At 40.4% G+C, this 23,473-nt stretch overlaps 1 protein-coding gene across 1 annotated transcript in view; it reads left to right on the forward strand.

The window, feature by feature from the left end:
* The window catches only part of tmem45a (transmembrane protein 45a), a 74,796-nt gene that overhangs the window by 40,477 nt on the left and 10,846 nt on the right, over window positions 1–23,473 (forward strand). The window contains exons 3-6 of the mRNA XM_059968637.1: window positions 8,409–8,611; window positions 12,164–12,376; window positions 18,629–18,813; window positions 22,294–22,439. Coding sequence (XP_059824620.1) covers window positions 8,422–8,611; window positions 12,164–12,376; window positions 18,629–18,813; window positions 22,294–22,439 — 734 coding nt within the window. The 5' untranslated portion in view covers window positions 8,409–8,421. The remainder of the gene's footprint in view (window positions 1–8,408; window positions 8,612–12,163; window positions 12,377–18,628; window positions 18,814–22,293; window positions 22,440–23,473) is intronic.

Raw genomic sequence — 23,473 nt, forward strand, 5'->3', positions numbered from 1 at the left:
CCTGGCCTGCTGAGTCCCTCCAGCATTTTGTGTGTGTTGCTCGGATTTCCAGCATCTGCAGATTTTCTCTTGTTTGTGAACAACATTAGCTGTCTAGCAATCCTCTGGCACCTCGCCCTTGGCTAAGGACGTTCTAAGTATCTCTGCTGAAGCCCCTGAAATTTCTGTGCTAGCTTCCCACAGGGCCTGAGGCAAAACCTTGTCAGGCCTGCAGATTTATCCACCTTAATTTGCCTCAAGACAGCAAGCACCTCCTGCTCTGTAATCGGGCTTTTATCAGGTTACTTACTGGAAGCCGATATGCAGTATGCCACGTTACACTTCATCTTAAATCTCCTAGGTGAGATTGACAGTGTTTGCCTTTAATAAATCCATGCCTACTTGTTCTAATCGACCGAGACATGTCCAAGTTCAGACTTCATCTTCCTTGTTTATTGGATTCCATAAACTACACCTTCCTTTCCATAACCTGCAGCTCTTTGTTTTCCCAATAGTTGACCTATTGCATGAACATGCCTCGTGTCTCCTTCACTCTTAATGTTCATCTTCTCCCCTTTACATGCTCAGTCCTGAAGCAGGGTCTCGAACCGAAATGTCAACTATTGATTTACCTCCATGGCTGCTGCCCGACCCTCCTGAATTCCTCCAGCAGGTTATTTTTCTTTGTCTAGTTCTGTTGCTGATTGTTTCTAAACTTTCCCTAACCACCAGAATTAAAATGATTCTTCAGTAGTCATCCCTACATTCTTTTTCAAATGAGGAAGTAAGAATTAGTTTTCCTGTTCCAGGCACCGACTTGAGTATAAATATTTGAAAGGTTCTGCTGTTTGCCTCCTTTCCTTCCCTCATCAGCTAGCCTTTCTCAAACCCCCTCATACAATGTCTTCCAATGTCACTGCAGAATTTGGTTAATAGATTTTGTCTATAGATTAACTTAGTGATATGCTGTCAATCACTGCTCAATCAAGTTGTGATAGGGAATATAAATTGCATGCAGAAATTAAAACATTTCTTCATTGAAGTACTGTACATCCTGCTATAGAACAGAAATGAGGAATATCTTGTGCAGAGAGTGGTGAATCTGTGGAATTCATTCCACAGATTCAGCTCCAGAGGCAAGTCATTGGGTATGCAGGTGGCCCCCGTTTTTCGAACATTCGTTTTACGACAGCTCGCTGTTGCGAAAGACCTACATTAGTACCCGTTTTTGCTAACCAGAGGATTTTCGCTTTTACGAAAAAAAGGCGCCTGCTTTATACGTGTGTTTACCCTGAGAAAGACTACCCTGACCGTGAAGCACACAAAAGCGTGCAGTTGTATGTGCATGCGTGTACGTGCGTAGGCGTGTACGTGCTGTTTGTTTCTCCAAATTGATTTCAGCTCACTGTCTTTCCGATTTTGATAAGTGAAACTACTCTGTACATACAATATTTCTACTTTATATAGGCTGTGTATTTATCATATCATTCCTGCTTTTACTATATGTTCGTGTTATTTTAGGTTTTGTGTTATTTGGTATGACTTGGTAGGTTGTTTTCTCGGTCTGGGAATGCTCAAAAAAATTTTCCCATATAAATTAATGGCAATTGCTTCTTCACTTTACGACATCTCGGCTTACAAATGGTTTCATAGGAACGCTCTACCTTTGGATAGTGGGGGAAACCTGTGTTTAAAGCAGAGGCTGATAGGTTGTTGATTAGTAAAGATGTCAAAGGGTATGTGGAGAAGGCAGGAGTGTGGGGTTGAAAGGGGGTGAATGGCCTATTCAGCTCCTATATCTTATGGTCTTGTGATATAGAATTAGGAGGAGGAGTCCCGATATTAAAAAAAATGACATTGCCTTCAATTCCAAATGCTAGAAAGAAACTAGTGTCTTGCAGAATGGGAAATCCTTTTGTTTCATTTAGAAGTAAGAGATTAGCTTTATACGTCAGATATACATTAAAACAGAGAGTGGAATGTGTCGATTGTGTCAGTGACCAACCATCTGAGGATGGGTGCAGCCTGTAAGTGTTGTCGCGCTTCTGGCACCAGCATAGCATGCCCGCAGCTTACTAACCTGTGCATTTTTTTTTTGCAATATGGGAGGAAATTGGAGCACCTAGAGGACACACTGTGGTCCAGTGTAATGTGTGCTGTAAAATAAAGATACAAATTGTATCAATGCGTCCGTTGGTCTTGCTAAATATCAAAGTAATCCAAGTTTTAAAAAGGGCCATGTGGACCACATGCATATGGCCATTTTATTCCTGGAAAAAAGAAAGAGAGACTTGTGCAAAAAATGGTGGATTTTTAATTCCGTTCAATAGATCTTGCGATTTTGTGGTGAGGGTGGGAATTGGAATTTGAGCAAGCTTCAATTCTGGCACTCTCTGTAATCTTTGTCGGTTGTAGCTGGTTCGTGGCATCAATATTTTATGTGAAGACACTTGTTTTACGCAGCAATTTCTTAAATTCATTCCTTAATTTAAGAGGACATTCCAGAACCATTTTCCTGAAATATAAATTCTCCTTAAAATGCAATTCGACATTAACTAGTTTAAAAATGTAAATAAAACCTTTAACTTTTTAAATGTAATATGTATTTATGCAGTAAACTGATTTAAATGATGGATGCATCAGTTTACAAATGTATTTGCCCTTGTTTTGATGCAGGTGTTTGCACATCTGCAGTGGATTTCTTTTCAGTGAGATTTGACTGTGTGTATGTGCCTGCTAAAGTAAACTCATTGATTAATGCAAATATATTCCTCTATACCCATGGACACTGATGAATACAAATCAGGTTGCTTTTGCAAGCAAGAGAAAACCTGCAGATGCTGGGAATCCAAACAACACACACAAAATGCTGGAGGAACTGGGCAGGGCAGGCAGCGTCTGTGGAAAAGAGTACAGTGGACGTTTCAGATTGAAGTGTTGACTGTACATTTTTTTTCATCGATGCTGCCTGGCCTGCTGAGTTCCTTCAGCATTTTGTGCTGGTTGCTTTTGAATGCTCTGTTAAGATTGATGGGGCAATGTTGTTTAATTTTCTACATTCTGATGCATTGAAGGAGGGATAAGAAAGTTAAATCAATAGGAAAAAGTTGGGCCTCTGTTGCATGCAAACATTTAGTAAAAGTTCAATAGGAATGCATCAAATATTTAAAAATCTGTTTTTAAGGAGAAGTATACTATGATACTAAAGATAGTACTGGTGGATGGCATTTCTGTATAAAATAAATGCCTTAATTTATTCTCCTGGATTAGGTAAAATAATTGGTTTAGGATAAAAAATAAACATATAAAATGGGAAAACTCCAATGTGAAAAGTTTGTTAGCTCATCTGAAATTAAGAAGGGTTCAATTGGAACTAATCCCATTTACCACTGATCATGAAAGTGTTGCTTGTCTCTGATAATGCAGCAAGAGGAATATTGAGAATTAAGCAAACAGATGAATGTTTGCTTGTCTAGATTTGGGTGTTTGCAGTGTGGATTTAGCAGATTTTCAGATTAGTTGCATGCAGTAGTTGAGGATAAATTGTGAGCAACCGGTTGATGAAATGGAACAAAAGATCATGGTGAACATTTGCCCAATTTGCTCCTTGTCCAACTGTGATTAGGTCACAAACAGGCATTAAATACGAGTTGATATTTCAATTAAGCACCATGGCACTTGTACAAGGCTTTTGTACCCAGGCAAAATGCTCAGTAACCATCCAACCATATAAATTGATATTTGGCTTTAAGGATCTAGTTCTAGAATCTTATTTAAAGAGCCCAGTACCAATATTTGTAAAAAAAAAGTGCTGTCTGAATTTTTAAGTTTCTTTCCTGTTTTATTTGGAGTATAGCTGGTTTTATTCAAGAATTACACTTGCTACAATTTTTTTTAATGATGTTTTGCATAGCAAGTTATTTTTTCAGCGAACAGTCCAAATGATATGTCACCTTTTAAAGGGCATTGGAAGATTTTGGTGAATGGGGAAACAGCTGTGTCTTCAGCTACTGGATTGAGGAATATTTATTCACAATAGGCTAAATTAGGAAATGCACATTAGAATTGTGAAATTAAATGTAATATCAGTTAGTTTATATAGAGAGAGCATGGAACAGGCCCACCCAGCCCAACGAGCTGCACCGCTTGGTTAACCCCAGCCTAATCACAGGACAATTTACAATGACCAATTTATCTACTAATAACTTTGGAATGTTAGAGGAAATGGGAGGAATCCCACAAGTTCATGGGAAGGGCATACAAGCTACTTGTGGTCTACGATAATAATGAACTCCAAACTCCGACACCCCAAGCTGTAATAGTGTTGCACTAACCACCACCGTGGTGCCCCAGTTAATTGTACGTAATGCATCTTCAACATCTTCCTGAGCAGTGCCACCATTCCCACGAGCTTCAAGGCCGCCACCATCATCTCTGTGCCGAAGAAGTCTTCAGTGTCCTGCCTAAATGACTACCGTCCCGTTGCACTTACATCCATCATCATGAAGTGTTCCAAGAGGCTCGTCATGAGGCATATCAAGACCCTGCTGCCCCCCTCACTGGTCCCCCTGCAGTTTACGTACCATCCCAACCGCTCAACAAATGACGCCATTGCCACCACCTTCCACCTGGCCCTAACCCACCTGGATAAAAAAGACACATACGTTCGGATGCTGTTCATAGACTCAGTTCAGCATTCAACACAATCATCCCTCAGAAACTGATTGGAAAGCTAAGCCTACTGGGCCTGAACACCTCCCTCTGCAACTGGATCCTAGATTTCCTGACTGGGAGATCTCAGTCAGTCCGGATCAGGAGCAGCATCTCCAACACCATCACACTGAGCACAGGGGCTCCCCAGGGTTGTGTGCTCAATCCACTGTTGTTCACTCTGCTGACCCACGACTGTGCTGCAACACACAGCTCAAACCATATCATCAAGTTCGCCGATGACATGACCATGGTGGGTCTCATCAGCAAGAATGACGAGTCAGCTTACAGAGAGGAGGTGCAGCAGCTAACAGACTGGTGCAGAGCCAACAACCTGTCTCTGAATGTGAACAAAAGGAGGGCACGGAGTGACCACTCCCCACTGAACATCGACGGCTCCTCGGTAGAGATCGTAAAGAGCATCAAATTTCTTGGTGTTCACCTGGCGGAGAATCTCACCTGGTCCCTCAACACCAGCTCCATAGCAAAGAAAGCCCAGCAGTGTCTCTACTTTCTGTGAAGGCTGAGGAAAGTCCATCTCCCACTCCCCATCCTCATCACATTCTACAGGGGTTGTATTGAGAGCATCCTGAGCAGCTGCATCACTGCCTGGTTCGGAAATTGCACCATCTCGGATCGCAAGACCCTGCAGTGGATAGTGAGGTCAGCTGAGAAGATCATCAGGGTCTCTCTTCCTGCCATCACGGACATTTACACTAAACATTGCATCAGCAAAGCAAACAGCGTTATGAAGGACCCCATGCATCCCTCATACAATCTCTTCTCCCTCCTGCCATCTGGGAAAAGGCACAGAAGCATTCAGGCTCTCACGACCAGACTATGTAACAGTTTCTTCCCCCAAGCTATCAGACTCCTCAATACCCAGAGCCTGGACCTTACTGCCCTATTGTCCTGTTCATTATTTATTGTAATGCCTGCACTGTTTTTTTGCACTTTATGCAGTCCTGGGTAGGTCTGGTCTTTTTTCTCTGTGTTGTTGTTTTACATAGTTCAGTCTAGTTTTTGTACTGTGTCATGTAACACCATGGTCTTGAAAAGCGTTGTCTCATTTTTACTATGTACTGTACCAGCAGTTATGGTTGAAGTGACAATAAAAGTGACGACTTGACAATGTACTTTGTGAGAGAAAGGTAAGAGGTGTCTGCAAAACCAATTGAGCTGAAGGAATAAGGCTTCATGCAGTCAAAATATTCTGTGCCATAGCTTGCGTCTGAAACTGATATTAATAACATTAGCTATGAATGCATTTATCATGAATTTGTCCCAAAGCATGAGTATCAGGACATTGACTTCATAGGAATCTATGCATTGAAAGTTCTCTTCTTACTCGGCTAGTCAGGGAATTGTGTATCTTGGAGAGAGATCTCTGGATTTGCCAAGTTTAATTGTCAATATAACATAGAAAGGAGTTGCTGTTGCATAGTAATATCTATTTCTGAGTTTATTCATTTTAAGTGAAATTAGCTAAGGGGCTTTGATTGTCAAAAAATAGCATAATGAAAGGAAATACCATCTTGCTGTGCAACTTCAGTGAACACCCACGTCTTGCTTCACATTCTGCTTTTACATGATCAAAGGTAGGAATGCTTTACTTGTGAGCCTCAGGTTCACAACATTGCAGTGAAGAGCTGCTTCAGATCTTGTGCGTGCTTCTGTTCCATTCATTATGTCAGTTTTTCCAAATGGTGTCTGGTAATCTGTTAATTAATTACACTGAGGAATACACTGGAAAGATTAAGTATTACACGAACATGTCTCAGAGCAGGGATCCGTCTCAAAGTGTGTAGTGTCACAAACAGCATGTTTATTAAAGAGGCACTTTGACATTTAGCACATCTGGAAATTTTAAGTTTTTTTGGCTATGCTTATCAATTTTATTTCATTTTCATTAAGTTTATTGCATATTCTCTATACCACGCCCTTCTCATCAGCAATCCTTTGCTCTACCACTTTTAAAGCTGACTGATGGAAGTTGTTTTTTAATATAATCATAATGTTCATTCATGTCTCTCTTTGGTAGCAGTTCAAATTACCACCATGCTGCAAATTATGTAAGGATGAACTTGTATTAAAACAGAGCTTTTTTTAGACACAGATGTCAGCAGAAAAAGGTTATAAAGTTCAAAGTAAATTTATTACCTAAGTACACATCTGTCACCCTATATGACCCTGAGTTTTGTGTTCTTTTAAGCATGCACAATAAATCCAAGTAACACAATAGAATCAATGAATAACTGCACCCAACAGGAGAGTTACTAACCAACATGCAAAAGATAACAAACTGTGCAAGTACAAAGGAAAAACGCATAAACAAATGAGCGATAGATATTGAGAACATGAGATGGAGAGTTCTTGAAAATGAGTTGATAGGTTGTGGGAACCCAGCATTGTGGGGCCGTGATTGGCTGAGACAGGTACAATTTGATTGGAGATCCATCCCCTATTTGCATGCCACATCCCCTGTGACAGAGTCGACTAAAAGTGAATTAAGAAAGGTGCTGGATGACGCCACAGCAGAGTTCGAGAATAGTATTAAGAAAACTCGTACAGATCAAGGCTAATAGTATTAAATGAAAATGGCACAAGCAAGTTTTCTGAAGCCCATCCAGTTCCTTATACTCTCTGTGATAAAGTAGCCAGTGAGCTAGATCCCAAGGAGACCCCAGACCTGAGATTGTTCCATAACCTTGTGGTACACCTGTGCTGCTGGAGGTTGTGGAGGAGATGTTGTTGCCAATCCAAACTGACTAGGATCTGCAGGTGAGGAAATCGACAGTCCAATTGCACAAGGAATTATTGAGGCCAAGGTCTTGAAGCTAATTGATCAGTTTTGAGGGGGTGGTAGTATTGAATGCTGAACTGTAGTCAATGAACAGCATCCCGACATCTGCATCTTCACTGTCCAGATGTTCCAGGGTTGAGTGAAGAGCCAAATGATGCTCAGCATTTAGATACTCAATAGTGAGGTAGTCCTCAACAATATTATCAAATTATTCATTTGACGTTGCTTTAGTGTCTGTGGAAAGACGAACAATCTATAGAGGAAATTTAATAATTGATTAAACAAAATGATGGATTGAAAGGAGAGGGATAGAATAACAATACAAATGCAAGTGGCTGTGAGATGTTGCCCTTTAAACCACTTTGAGAGGATGTTTTGAATAGAAAGTCAGCAGGCCTACTAAATAGGATAGATTGAGGATGCTGGCATTCGGACAGAGTTAGAGTGTATGAAGAATAGAATTCAGGAACCTCAACCCCACATACACACAGTAAAGTGCCCAGTGAGGAAGGCATTGGCAAAGATGGTCCTTTCCAACACTTGCCCGGCTGCGGTCATCATCTTTCATGATTTGAGTGATGTCAGTGGCAGAGACCTACTATTATCATATTGCACACTTGTAAAGGGATCAGTATTATATACAAATCAATCTTGCTGCACCACAACTTTCAAAAATGAATATAAATTCAATCAATGTATTTATTTTATATTAACCTCATAGTTTGAAAATTAAATCAAAATTTTAACAAATCTCATAAAAGAAAATAGAGGCAGATTTTAAAAATGTATGTAGAATAATGTTTGTTAATTAAATCTATTGAATAGGTGAGAATTATACTTCATTATATGGGAATGGATATGTATTAATTAATTTTTTTCTGTTATTGATTGTGCTTCCTATTTTTTTTTATTCCAGGAAATAAAAAGTCATGGGTAACTTCAAAGGACATGCACTTCCTGGAAGCTTTTTCCTCCTCTTTGGCCTCTGGTGGTCAGTGAAATATCCTATGAGATACCTCTGCAGGAAGAATAAGAACATTTGTTATCTAGCATCGATATCTGGGCATCGGCGGTTAGATATCATTGAGGGCATTGTAAAAGCTAGCTTTGCACTGATAGGTAAGTCCAACAAGATTATTTGGTCTTTTTTGGTTTGTTCATTTACTTTGAAACTCGGGGTTTTCCGTGGACTACCTCTTCAGTTTTGGTAACTGATTTGGCTGCAGGAATAAAGTCTTGATCTGTAAGTTTCTGGATGACACGGAAGTAGATGTTGTTAGTGAAGAAGATTAGACTACAGGGTTTTTGTGATCAGTTAGGGAAGTAAGTCAAAGAGTGGCAAATGGATTTCAAAACAGTTAAGTGTGAGATTAAGCATTTTGGAAAGTCAAAACTAGTGAAGGGCTTGTTTTATGAATGTTGGGGCACTAGGGAGTGTAATGGGACAAGAGAGGCCATGGAGTATAAGTGATTGTTCATTTATTGTGATGACATGGGTGGAAAGAATGATGAAAAAGGTGTTTAGCACCCTGATTTTAATCAGTCAAGGTTTTGAGTATAGAGATTTGACATTACATTGCAGCTGTTTAAGACCACACCTGGAGTACTACGTATAGTTGTGGCCGCTCTGTTACAGGAAAGATGAGGTTAAACTGGAAAGAGTACAGAAAAGACTTATGAGGATGTTGCTTGAGTTCAGGGGAGGTTGGCCAGGAACATGAAACATCTTGGAACATGAGAGGTGATCTGGTCGAAGTGTTTAAAATTATGAGAGGCATAAATAAGATGGATAGTAACAGTCTTTTTTTCCCCAAGGTAGGGGAGATCAAAAATATGGGGCGTAGATTCAGGGTGAGAGAGGAAAGATTTAAAAGGGAATTGACGGACTACTTTTCATGCGGAGTGCGGTGAGTATATGGATGGAGCTGAAAGAGGAAGCGGTTGAGACATATCATTTTTGAAGCACTTGGATAGTGACATGGAGGAACGGGGCTGGGAGGTCTATGGAGCAAAAGCAGGAAATTCAGACTGGCTGTGTTGGGCCAGGGAGCTTGTATCCATGCTGCATTTCTTTATGACTCTTTAACTAATAAAATGTTCTTGGTAGGTATTTGTGTCCCACAGTACTTGTAGCTACTGTCGTTGCTGGGCAGGATTGACTCAGTACCACGGACTCCAAGGTTTTAAGGAAAAAAGTGTGCTGAGCCAAAAGGGGAAGCAATAAATTGTGAATGTAAAGGAAGAGCAAGAATTTAACTTGGTCCAGCAATAGGGCGGAGTTTACTCAAAGACATCATTTGATGAAGTGGAGTGCAATATAACTACGTATAACAAGAGATTAGGCATTACAGTACCAAAACGTGTAATTCAGCCCACTGAGTCTGCAAGGACCATCCAGCATCCTGTCACACTAATCCAGCAGTAATCCCGGTTTGTTCAAAATCGACTCATCCCGTATTCTATTATTCACCCGCATGTTAGTGGCAATTCACAATGGCCAGTGAAGCTACCTAGCCCAGTGTCACTGGGATGTGGACGGGAACTATCAGGAGGAGGAAACTCGCAAGGAGAATGTGCAAACTCCACACAGACCTCGGGGTCAGGATTTGACTACTGGAACCATGAGGCAGTAACTCCATCGGTTTGTGTGCAGATGTTCCCTTCACCTTTATAGCTGAATGTATCAGTCAGGAAAATGGTTAGGAAGATCTGAAGAAATTGAAAATAAAATTAAATTGTGTAAATATATTCCAGTCCAGAAAGCACCTGCAGACTGAAAGAACCACTTATTAAATGAAATAGACAGCTAAATACCTGTGTTTTCTCTTTACTTATGCTCTAAATTATATTCTTTAGAAAACACTGAGAAGTATAAGACCAAACGTACCGATGACAGCGCTCTGTGGCATATGATTTTTGTGTCTGCTTGAAATTTCTTTTGAGGTTTGGTAATCTTCTGATTGTAATTAGAGACTAGCTTTACTTACAACCTCGCTACCTATGTGACAACGTGTTAATCTGACCTTGCTTTAATGTTCACCTGTTGCCATGGTGTGGTCTCCTGATTATACTCATCAAAGCTTCAATTACTGCAGGCTGATGATCCTAACTATATCCAGCCTGTTCAGTCTGTAACTCGGAGCTGGGCAAGTAGCACTGACAACAGCATTACATAAAGCATAATGATCAAAAGCATCAGAGATGTGAAAAGATGATTATTTGCTGAAAAACTGAAATGAAAATAAACTGGATATGTACAGTATGTCTTGTTTTGCTGGAAGGATTTCATTTTAATTTAAACTGTTCATTGCAATTGTTTCTAGTACACACCAGAAATGAGCAGGAAATGTTGGTAATAGTACTACTACAGAATTGGATGTTGTAGTTGTGCTTTTCCATGAAACGGACAGCATTTACAAAGTCTCAAATGCTTTTGATATACAATTAGTTGTTAGGCAGTGCTGGACACTGCTGTGATTGAAGATGGAACAAATGGAAAACTGTGGTGATAACCTAGAAGTAGAAGTAAACAATGTATGGCAAGTGCAATGGCTTTAAAATACACTCAAGATGCAAATATTGGAATCTGGACCAACAGTGTGCTGGAAGTGCCCATTAGGTCAAATAGCCACTGTGGGAATTGATGCAGGACTTTCACCCAAAATGACTTGTTGAGTTCCACAAAAGGTTTAAGCACTGCAACTATTTATTAATTGTTTGCAAGTCTGAATGTTACCATGTATTGTTGCTAGATTAAATGTTGTTTCATTTCTCTCAGTGTTTTAAATATCATAATTGACTCGCAAAGACAATTATTGTTGCTTTTGATATATATTTTGTACTTTTAAGATTAAATGCAATATTTTAGTTTCTACGTCATGTTGCATTTTAAAATGGTAGCTTGGTCTTCATAATTTGATCTTGCCGGGCTGATTTCCCAGGCATTTGAGGCCGGGTAACCACCAAAGCAAAATGTGGAATTATGTGAACAAGAGATGATGAGAAGGGGATGAACAGGGTCAAATTATAATTAATGCAAATAAAAACAATCTACTACAGGGTATGTGACTTTTTGGGTAAGTGCAGAAATATTTTCACTAAGCTGTCAGGTAATGAAGCTTTTGAAAAGCAATGAACTGCTTTGAACTTTCGTTTAGTTAGAGTGCAAAGAACCCCCAGCGTTCTGGCCTTGGGCGTAGTTTGATCTATGTCAGAAGGGTACATTCTGGACATCATTTTCTAGTTTGTTGTGGGGGTGGGCAACAAACAATATATGGAATTGTTTCTGGTAGAGGATAAAATATTGGAGCTTAGAATGTAAGTTAATTTACATTGGCTATTCTGCATGAGATAGTCTGACATGCAGTGGGTACAGTAGAACCAGAAACCATATCTCTTCGTTGCCTTGTCCCCCACATATCACACTGCAGGATCTACAGAAATGATGTGCGCTTTCAGAAGGTAGCACCTGAATGTTCTGAAAGGAAATTGGTGTTGCAGTTATTGGTGGAGCAGTACTGAAAAATTTAAAAAGAGAAAATGATCATTTTGCTTTTTTCAATATAATTAATCAAATTCTGTAGATAAGTGTGAAGTGTTCAGTATTTGAAAAATAATACTAATTTAGTACAAAGCTGAAATATCCTCCACGTCTTCCATTTTGTGTGACAGGAATGTTAGCTGAACAATTTGTTCCCGACGGACCCCATCTGAAGCTCTACAACTATGAGGAACAGCATTGGGATCATCTGATGAACTGGCAGCATGCGACTATGTATCTCTTCTATGGTATCTCGGGGATTGTGGACGTTATTGTCCATTTGACACCTGCAGTGCCATTAGCCCTGGATAGGCTCATGTTGGCTATTGCAGTCTTCATTGAAGGTTGGCCATTCTTTCTTAAATTCAGAGTTTTGGCTTAATTGTATATTATTCGTGATTGTACCGTAACCCACAGGAGCACCTATAACCCAGTTCATTAGTGGTCTGCTGACTCCCTAAAACGCTCGTCCCAGTTGGTTCTCTAGTCCAGGAAAATGGTTATCGGCTGAATAACGACAATAGATGAGACTCCTGAGGGCCTGAAAATGGAGAACTCCATCTGAAGTGAACCAGATGGTGTGTTGATGTCATGAAATTGGATCTTGAGCCTAAAATCTTCTGACTCATGGGTCAATTGGTGATATTTGCGTTTGAGCTCTATTAGAAATGTACAAAGCATTAGCAACTGGACTCCCACAGAGATGCTGCTATTTTTCAGTCCAGTTGATAGCTGCCTAGTTTTCTTCCTCCATTCCCAAAGGTGAGGATTCATTTCCTTAATTAAGCAGTTTCACAGTTGCTCAAGAGGATAACTCTTATTGACAATGTTTACACCTATCAGGATTATTATACTCTGTTATCTTAATCAGTGTATTCAGCCAGAAACTGGTCCTATGACTCACTGCTTACCTGTATTTACAATGTAAAGGAAATTTCAAAGTTCAGAGTTGGCTCAGTAAATTAAAATGTTATGTGCGCAGTCATTTAGCTGGTCTATATGATATCTTTTAATATGTTGGTTCAGTAAGATATACATTCTAGAGATGGGAGATTCTGCAGGTGCTGGAAAGCGTCAGTAACTTGCACAAAATGCTGGAGGAGCTCGGCATCCATGGATGGAAGTGAGCAGTCGAGGTTTCAGGCCAAAACTAATGAAGGGTCTTGGCTCAAAATGTTGACTGTTCATTTCCCTTCGTGGATGCTGCCCAACCTGCTGAGTTCCTCCATTATTTTGTGTGTGTGCTACGTGCATAGTGAATTTAGTTTCAAACTCGTTGCAATGAAAACAGAAAGCAAAATCCATGGAGAAGGAAGCAGTCAGCATTTCAGGACAAGGGCCTCATCAACTCTGGTAAAGGGTCCTTGACTTTAAATGCTAGCTGATGACCTGCTGAGCCCTTTCATCACAAAGAACAAATTCCTGCACCATATTTCACAGCATGGAAAGAAGTAATGGAGATAACAAGGCTTGTGTAATCTTTCTATAAAGAATCGAATCAGTCTAATTTCTCCATGATCCTTGGAGTATTTCCCAAACACGTGCATTTTTCTTTCTTAAGCAAAATATCATGGTGTTTCCTTTGAGATGAGGGTTCCCTGTTTTCATTCTTGTTCGTGTGAAACAGTTTCTATCTTTTCTTACGTATTCCTGACAGATGAGATTCTTTCCCTCAGCTGTGGCTTTCAAAATCCACTCCGGAAACTGGAACTGTTTCTTGGCCAACACTTGTGATGTGTTAAGGTAGCTCTACAGGAACTTTAGGGTGAAAGGTTGAACCAGCTTGAATGTGGAGTTGCAAACAAGTTTTTTCTGGACATGTGGTTTACCTTTTAGCTCTCAGGAAATATCCCAAGATATATTATTTGCTTATAATTGTTTGTGGAATCTTCATGTGCACAAACAGGTTGCCATGTTCCTGACTTAACCATAGTAACCAGGCTTCAAAAGTATTTAAAGTTAAAAATGGTGGAAAAATTCAGCCACTCAGGCAATATATTGTAATGTTTCAGGTCTGGAACTGTTCATCAGAAAGAGAAACAAGTTCCTCCATGAGAAGGAGTGGTAGGGTGGTGGGTGAGAATTTATCTGAAAAGAGTGAGACAACGTAGCAGTTAAAATCAGATTAAGTCATTGGTGCACCATCAATAACTCTCCGAGACGGGTGGCAAGATTATCGGCTTTTATTGACTGGAAGAAAGAATGAGCAGCAATTGACCACCATGCTACATCCTGGAGACTGAGGGCAGGGCTCAGGCCCCAATTGCCTTTATACCAGGGTCAGTGGGAGGAGTCACAGGAGCAGTCAGCGGTGGGGGGGGGGCATGTCCAGACAGGTATATGTGGTTCACCACAGTCATATTTCAGATTTCCCGCACCTACAATTTCTTTGTTGGTTTCCTAAAGTGCTTCACATTGCAAGGCATTTAAAGAATTGCTTTATTTGTCGTGTACATTGAAATATACAGCAAAATGTGTCGTTTGTATCGAATCAAATTGGCAGGGATTGTGCAGATGTCGCCATAGCATGCCCACAGCTCACTAACCCTAACCGCTGATCTTTGGAATATGGGAGGAAACCCACACAGTCGCAGGGAGAACATTCAAACTCCAAACAGACAGCAGAGGGGATCGAACCCCAATCTTAAATCTGGCGCAGTAATAGCATTATGCTAACTGCAATGCCATTATGCTGCCTTTTGATATCAAGGCACTAAGTATGTCAGTTACATCTATATCTGTTTATAATAAAAATCAGAAAACGTTGGACATGTTCAACAGGTCAGGTAGTAGCTGTGCAGAGAGGAAATGGGAGATAACATCTTTCAAGTGGAAAATTCTTTGTCAGGACAGAGAGAGAGAGAGGAAAATAAGCTGTTTTTAAATTAGAGGGTGCGTGAGAGAGGGATGGATAGGGCAAAGCAGATATCTCTGGTACGTTGAGGCCTGGGAGATAAGCTGTTGGAGAAGCTGCCGTCTGCCACCAGAGCAATTATTACTTGATAGGTTCATGAAGGTTGAGAGAATTTTACAATAATCCTAAATTAATCCCAGTTTTTATTATCCCCATCAATTGTCCCTGGATTTTACAACTCTTCTGCACACCAATTGCAAATTTACAATGGCCAATTAACCCGCCAACCCACAAGTCATTAGAATACAAGTTAAGACTGAGGCACTTGAAGAAAACCCACGTGGTCAACAGAGCATGCTAATTTCACAAAGGTAGCACCGGAAGTTACGATCAAATCTGGACTCTGGTGTTTTCAGGCAATCAGTCAACTGTCCCATTACACTATAGATATTTAACCTGCAGCACTAGCCAAAGAAAGTGAGTTACCTGAAGTTGTTGAACTAAATGTTGTGTCTGGAAGGCTGCAGTGTTTCTGTAAGGTGGACTGTGAGCTTGCCCTGTGTTTGCTCAGTGCAGGAGGTGGGAAGCCATTGATAAAGCTCCAGGTCCTCTCATTCCCCTGTTTTCATTTTGTCCCAAGGCACGTTCTATACAAGGCACTCCAGGTTCACTCTGCTCAGGTTCAAACAAGGTGTTACATGCTGCTTTCCCCTATCTCTTGTCCTGTTTCATAGTGACATTGCGTCTACCCACCTTGCAGATCAGTCGTTATGATTAATGTAAAAACAATTAGCCAGATTCAGATTCATTCATTTCTCATATCCCCATTAGAATATACAGTGCAACGTCTCACTTGCGTTAACAACCGACAGAACGCAAGAATGGGCTGGAGGCAGCCCGCAAGTGTTGCTGCACTACCCGGCCTCAATATAGCACGCCCACGATGTTCAGCAGAACCGTACAAACAATGAAACAACAACAACAAAACAAGTCCTTCTCCCTCCTCCCCCCCCCCCCTCCACACACACAGTCAGCCCTCCCCTCACAGGACAGGCTGTCTCCGGGTCTCCAGCGTCCATTGGGTTCGCCGACTCTCGAAATATATACTTGTAAATCAAGTACTTCAGCAATCAGGCCTTGACTTCTGGACCTCCGGTCAACCTTCAGGCTGCGCTCTTTGCTTTCGACCCCGGGACTCACTGATGAATTCTTTAATCAATTATATTTTCAGAGATCCTTAAACAATACAGCTAGCTCTTCATGAAGATTGAACCAATTATTTTTAACATACTTACAATTGTGTTTCACTTTATAGAACAGAGTATTGACTGCTCCCACTGTTGACCCACAGTGAATGCAGTGTACATCTTCTGTAGGAACACAGGAGGGATGTCCAGAAATAGGACTTCCCAGTGGCCAAACTTTTGAATTCCGATTCCAATTCCCATTCCAACATGTCGGTCCATGGCTTCTGCTTGTGCCGTGATGAAGCCACCCTCTGGGCAGAGAAACAACATCTTGTATTCTGTCCGGGTGGCGTCCTACCCGATGGCATGAACATCGTTTTCTCCTAGTTAAAAATAAGCTTCCCTCCATCTCCTCCTCTTCTATTCCCCACTCTGGCGCCTTAACGCTTCTCACCTGCCTATCAGCTTCCCCTGGGTATCCTCCTCCTTCCTTTACTCCTATGGTCCACTCTCCTCTCCTGTCAGATTCCTAGGTAACACACACAAAATGCTAAAGGAACTCAGCAGATCATGCAGCATTAATGAAAAAGAGTAAATAGTCAACGATTTGGGCTGGGACCCTTATTTAGGACTGATTCCTTCCTCACCAGCCTTTTATCTTTCCTATCGACCTGGCTTCACTTGTCACTTTCTGGCTATCTTCCTTCCCCTCCCCCCACCTTTTTCTTCTGTCATCTTCCCCCTTCCTTTCAGGATCTGAAGAAGAGTCTTGGTCCAAAACATTGACTGTTTATTCATTTCCATAGAAGCTGCTGAACCTGCCGGGTTCCTCCTACACTTGTGTGTGTTGCTTTGGATCTCCAGCATCTGAACAATTTCTTGGATGCATTAGTGATGCTTTAAGATGAGCCTGTGTGCCCTCTTGCAAAGAAAAATCCAACAGCAGATTTTATTATCAAGAGGAGTAAGGGCAGCAGACATGTGGGAATACCGCAATTCTCAGGCAGGCCCAAATGCACCCCATTCTTGCATTACAACTCCTGCATTCATGCTGGAACTCACTTTCCGATGTAATGTGGGAAGTCGTTCTTCGCTAGGACTGCAGAGCTTTTAGACAAAGGTTCACCACTATTTTCAAGGGCTGTCTGGGATCGGCAATAAATTCTGGTTTTGCCAATGATGTATATCTTGTGACTGAATTTTTAAAAAATCTATCTTTATTTAAACTCTTTATTTGAAATTCAACTCCCTAAATGTTCATCTTCCCTTTTGCTTTTCCTTTCTAACTTTATATCAGAAAGTCAGACAAAGCATATGTAACTATCATTTTAATGCAGGTAATTCTGCATATGGAATTGGATCAGTTGGGTTTTGCGAGAAGGCTGCAGTTTTGCAACTCTGTAGATCTGCAGCATCAAGATGAATTCTTCGTAGCTGCTTTAAAAATTTTTTTTTCTGAACAAGTACTAAAAATGTTCAGCTTTAATCAACTACTCGCAGTCTGTATTCGAACTCCTGCTGAGCAAGCCTCCAGATGGCTACGTATCAAGAAGTGTACCCGTGGACCAGTGTTGCTGGGACACAAGCCAGGGCCTGATCAACCCTGGCTGGGTTGCCTGGGTGAGAGTATTTGATGTTGAAAGACACAAAGCACCCGATAACCCCAGGATACATCACTGATGATGTGTCCCAGCACATCCCAGGATGTATCTCAGTGTTGGTGTCCAAATTCAGAAGTTTCTTAATGTTCATGAGTAAGGACAACTTTTTTTAAAGCTAAAATTGAATGCACTTTTAAATGGTCTTGATTGAAATATATACTCAGCCTAATATGTTGAGCCTGTTACTTCTTTGAGTATAGATGGCATAACAAGTGACTGTAGATTATAAACTAGAGCAAATATGGATTAAGTTGGCCCTCCCAATATGGAAAGGAGCATGGAAAATTTCTGCATTACCAGAAGAGGAATCACATATTTTTCTTCATAAGTTACTTAACGTTATGTGCAGGTTTAATTGATTCAGTGCTCTTAATGCCACTGATGTGAAAGAAAACTATGACATGTGTATTTAGATGATTAGGTAAAGTTAAAGTTCATCCTTTCATCTTTTGGACACAAAGCTTAATTAAGTGCAGCAATGGTAAATTTTCTAGAATACTTAAGTGACAGAGAATCAGAATTTAGTTACAATATGCTATGGATTTCAACTCTGGTTAATGTCTCTTGACAATTCTGATGCACCATCAATAACTCTCAGAGACAGGAGGCAAACGATAGGCTTTTATTAGCTGCAAGAAACCACCACACAACATCCTGGAGACTGAGGGGGGAGCAGTGCCTCCAATCGCCTTTATACAGGGGTCAGTGGGAGGAGCCACAGGAGCAGTCAGCAGAGGGGCATGTCCAGACAGGTATATGTAGTTCACCACAAATACATAAGGCAATTAGGACAACCTCACAAAAATTCGAGCCCTTAATTTCTCGTTAGGATTTGATTTCCGAAGTCTGCAATTGCATCTCTTACAATCAGCCTTCATCTTTTCTTTTAAACAGGTTTCTTATTTTACTATCATGTCCATGGGCGTGCAATGCTTGATATTCATGTCCATATTCTGCTGCTGGTGGCTGTGTTTGGCGGTTCCATTAGCATCTTTCTTGAAGTCTTTCTCCGTGGGAATATCGTACTGGAGCTTTTGAGGACAAGCTTGTGTATCCTGCAGGGCAGCTGGTTCTGGCAGGTAAGACACCTGTGTTAGTAGTTTATAAACACAGATGAACACTGTCTTCATTCCACTAAATCTGACATATTACTAGTGTAGCCTGGGGAGATGCACACGCAGGACATCAAATACTTTTTCGGGTCTTAAATTCTTTTATCTGTTTTAGATGTTTTATTACAGAAAGTAGGTATCAAAATAAAAACGACAAAATAAAATAAATTAAAAATACACAGTTCCCGCTGTTAAAATCTCAGCTTAATTTCAGACCCTTGTTACATATGCAGTATGAAAATAACTAAAACAAAACATACCAAACAATACGGCAGAGGCAATTCTTTAAAAAAAATCAATACAAACAACGTTAGAATCCCATCAACCCCGTACCTCATACACAACATTGAAAATGTGAATAAATACATCTCATCTTAACTAGAGGGATACTCACATTTGGCACACACATGCTTAACTTCCAAACACATATGTAAACAGAGATTAACACATTAGCATTACTCTGTTACATTCACGTTCATTCGTGAAATAATAAAGATAAATAAACTTTTACAATATATTGCTTTGTGGTTGAATTACTAAGAAGACTAACCTAGTAGGCCAATTATGGAACTTTGCAATCACGCTATTCCAGTGTCGATCAATTTTACTCATGAAAATCTAAGGCATCCACATGTAAAACATCGGATTATCAATATTCTAGATTTACAAACAACTATAAATGAATTTACATAGATATTATCAAATATTATTTACCTTTCCTCACCAAACCTGGGAAAAGCATTTGAATATCGTCTTTTCTAGAACACGGAAACTCGTTGTTGTACTCCACTCATGCAAAATGACATCACCAGTTTCTCTTAAAGGCACAGGCAGCTATTTTAGCATTACCAAGGTGAATACATAAGTACACTTTAACAACAAAAAATGATATTCAGTGGTCACCTGGTTACACTAGCAAAATGGAATAAGGGACAATTTGAAAACATAGGAAAGAAAATAAAAATAAAGATGTTATAGGATACAATAATGAGGTTAAAGAAACATATTTATATTTACCAGTGAAAGAAAATAGGAAAAACTCCAAGTATGAGAATGGGGATCAGAATGACCTCTGCTAATGCTTCAAACACAGAGACATAACATACAATACATAAGCAGAAACTGCTTGTTCCTTTGGGTTTTATTCTCTATGCTTAGCATCTGGAATATGTTTACACCAACTAAATAGTACAGGCAAAACTATTTGCACTTGAGATTAATGTGCAAAGCAAAGATTTTCCCTTCAATACTGGGTGGCAAAACCAGTGGGTGCAAGTGAAAACTACTTAAGCAAGTATGGATGAAGTTGGCTCTATAAATTGGATGTTTTGCAGAGATTATACAGGAGTGAAATCGGAGAACCTGCTTTTTCTGAATACTTTACATTTTGGGTGAGGTTCATTGATTGGCTCTTTTGATGCAAGTAGTTTAAAATCTGAGTGGAATGTGAAATAAATCCTCACTCTTCAGTAATGTACAGGTATTTAATTAGTAGCTCTAAAATGAGGCTGTGTTCCAAGTCATATATACAAGCAATTCTGCAGGTGATAGAAATCTAAAGCAGCATACATAAAATACTGGAGGTGCTCAGCGGTCAGGCAGCATCTATGGAGGAGAATAAACAGCTGGTTGTTTAGGTGCTGATTGACCTGAGTTCCCCCAGTGCTTTGTGTTTGCTACTTTTCAAAATTCAAAGTGTCGTCACTGCTTATATGGGTAGAGTAGATATAGTTGACAATATGAAAAATTCATCATTGACCATCAGAATTAAACAATCGTAAAAGAGATTCATACCATTCTAGAATACAATTAATTTTGATATTTTAGGATTATTGTTCTAAAGTTAACATTGCAGACTTGTTATTAATGCCTTTCAGTCAAAAGCTCATTGCAATAGCAATATTGTGTTGCATTTTGTCCAGTGAGGATATAATATTGTGCTCATCTATATTAACTAAAAATGTGACTACATCTACATTTAACTAAAAATCCATGGCCTCCTTTACTGTCAAGATGAAGCCACACTCAGGTTGGAGGAACAACACCTTATATACCGGCTGAGTAGCCTCCAGCCTGATGGCATGAACATTGACTTCTCTACCTTCTGTTAATGCCACTCCTCCCCTTCTTACCCTGTCCCTGTTATATTTAGTTTTTTGCCCCCTCCTTTTTTTTTCTCACTCTTTCTGCCCATCACCCTGCCTGTTCTCCATCTCCCTCTGGTGTTTCCCCCCTCCCCCTTTCTTTCTCCTGAGGCCTCCCGTCCCATGATCCTTTCCCTTCTCCAACTCTGTATCCCTTTTGCCAATCACCTTTCCGCCTCTCAGCTTCACCCCACCACCTCCGGTCTTCTCCTATCATTTCGCATTTTCCCCTCCCACTCCTACTTTCAAATCACTTACTATCTTTCCTTTCAGTTAGTCCTGATGAAGAGTCTCGGCCCGAAACGTCGACAGCGCTTCTTCCTATAGATGCTGCCTGGCCTGCTGTGTTCCACCAGCAATTTGTGTGTGTTGTGTTAACTAAAAATGTGATGTGTGTTTATGGTATCTATGATCTTATACCTGGTGATAACTGATACTTGAATTATCAGGAAACAAATGCAGAAGTAATGGTGCAGAAGGGCCAGTCTGAGTAAATCTCCGCTGGATGAGTGATGTTTTACTTTTGGTATGTTTCCTGATGGGCTTGCTGCCATACTTGCAGAGTTTCCAGATGGCGAACTGATAATATCACATAGAGTGGAATGATTAGTTTTCCTAGCCTAAAACCACTAAATTAATAGTTAATGAGTTAATAGTTAATGAGTATCATTAGGTCAGTTTTGTATTTGTTTAAATATTTAATCATATTTTGTGTGTTTGGTTTCACAGTAGCAATTAGAATGATACCCCAATCCAAAACTAGCATTTATTTCCATCCTGTTTATGCACCTGAATTCTAAAATTGATCACTTGCTCAACCCTTTCCCAGGTGTCAAAGTGAATGTGTTCTTAACTCTTTTAATCCATTGCTCTAAAAAAAAGTGTCATGTAATAAAACCATGTGAAACATTTCTTACTGTTTGGTTACAACGTGCTTACGGTAGATTTTTTCCACTTGAAGACTCTGAATTTATAACCTTTTCTCTTCATGAGCGCGTCATCCCTTCTTGGTCTTTGGCCGCCAGCAGTAGTTTGCCAGAATCTCTCTGTCTATTCTTTCAAAATGCCCCATCATCTTGGTGTATCCTTCTTCTCACAGGCATGAGGTCTTTGGAGCTTTTGTTGGGTTTTTATGGGAGGGGGTTGCCCAACTCTTCCCCCCCCCCCCCCCCACTTCGCAGCTGGGCTTGGGTCTGTCCATGGTGGAGTTGAATTTATAACTACCCTGATGGAATTTTTGGGTAAAAAAATCTGCGCACCTTTAAATTCCTTTAATTGAGATAATTTAATTTCTCTTTTGCAGATTGGGTTTATTCTATACCCTCCGAACGGAAGCCCTGAATGGGACCAAAGCAGCCACGACAATATGATGTTTATTACCATGTGCTACTGTTGGCATTATGCCTTTTCGCTTCTCATTGTGGCTATTAGCTATGCAATTGTCAGTTGGTGAGTGGATGCATTTTTCTTTCACGTATCTGAAGCCAAGTGTGGTTAAGAGCTTAGGAGACAGAAGTATGAGTGGGCCTCTCTATCCTGATGCCCATTCTGCATACATTAAAATCATCTCTGACCTTCCGCCTCAATGCCGTCCCCCTGCACAAGTACCATTTTCTTTGATTTCCTCAATATCCAAAAATCTATCAGTCTCTGTCTTGAAGATAATTATTGTCTCAACCTACACAGCTTTTGTTTTTTGGGTAGAGAATTCAAAAGGCATACGGTTGTACTAGACCAGTCTTTCAAGTTGTCCCCTGTTGCAGTTCTTGGTGAAGATCCTTCCGTTTCCAGGGATGAGGTTGTTGGAGAGATAGGGTTTGCTTGCACAATCCTCCTCCTTTCGCATTCGGGCTTGGAACCACCCATGGAAGAGTTTTACAGTTGTCTAACTGAAGGAGTTTTATTCTATTCTGTATCTTGTTTTCCTGATCCTTGATTTTTTAGATAGTGACATCTGGATCAAGTTACTCCAGCAAATCTACATTCTCCCTGCCAAACCTTGAAAGAATTTTGTGTGTTTCAATGACACCAACTTTGTTCTTCTAAACCAAAAGTTCCCAATCTGGGGTCCACAGAGCTTTTGGTTAATGTTAAAAGGCCCATGACGTAAAATAAGTTGTGAGCCCCTGTTTTAAACTATGGAGAGCATAATTCTGGTCAAGTCATCTTAATCTCTCCTCATATGAGAAGATTGTCATCAGTGTCATAAAATGTCTTCAGCTCTCATGCAACAGAGATTCACCAGCACCACTGTTAACGAAACTGTTGACCAAAGCTCATCCATTTCTCACACTGCTGCTTTAAGCCCCTTCCCTACCTCTCAGCTTTTCTTTCCGAGGCACGACTATGCAGACTGCACAGGCACGAGGACGTCAGCGAGTTAGATTGGCAAGAAGAATTTTAAAAGAAGACGGCTTTATAGAGCGGGAGTCAGAGTAGGAGGGCTTTGGCTCAACAGGTGGAGGTGAGCTAAGTTACTTGTG

Source organism: Hypanus sabinus, chromosome 4 (assembly GCF_030144855.1).
Source record: "Hypanus sabinus isolate sHypSab1 chromosome 4, sHypSab1.hap1, whole genome shotgun sequence".
Lineage (NCBI taxonomy): Eukaryota > Metazoa > Chordata > Chondrichthyes > Myliobatiformes > Dasyatidae > Hypanus > Hypanus sabinus.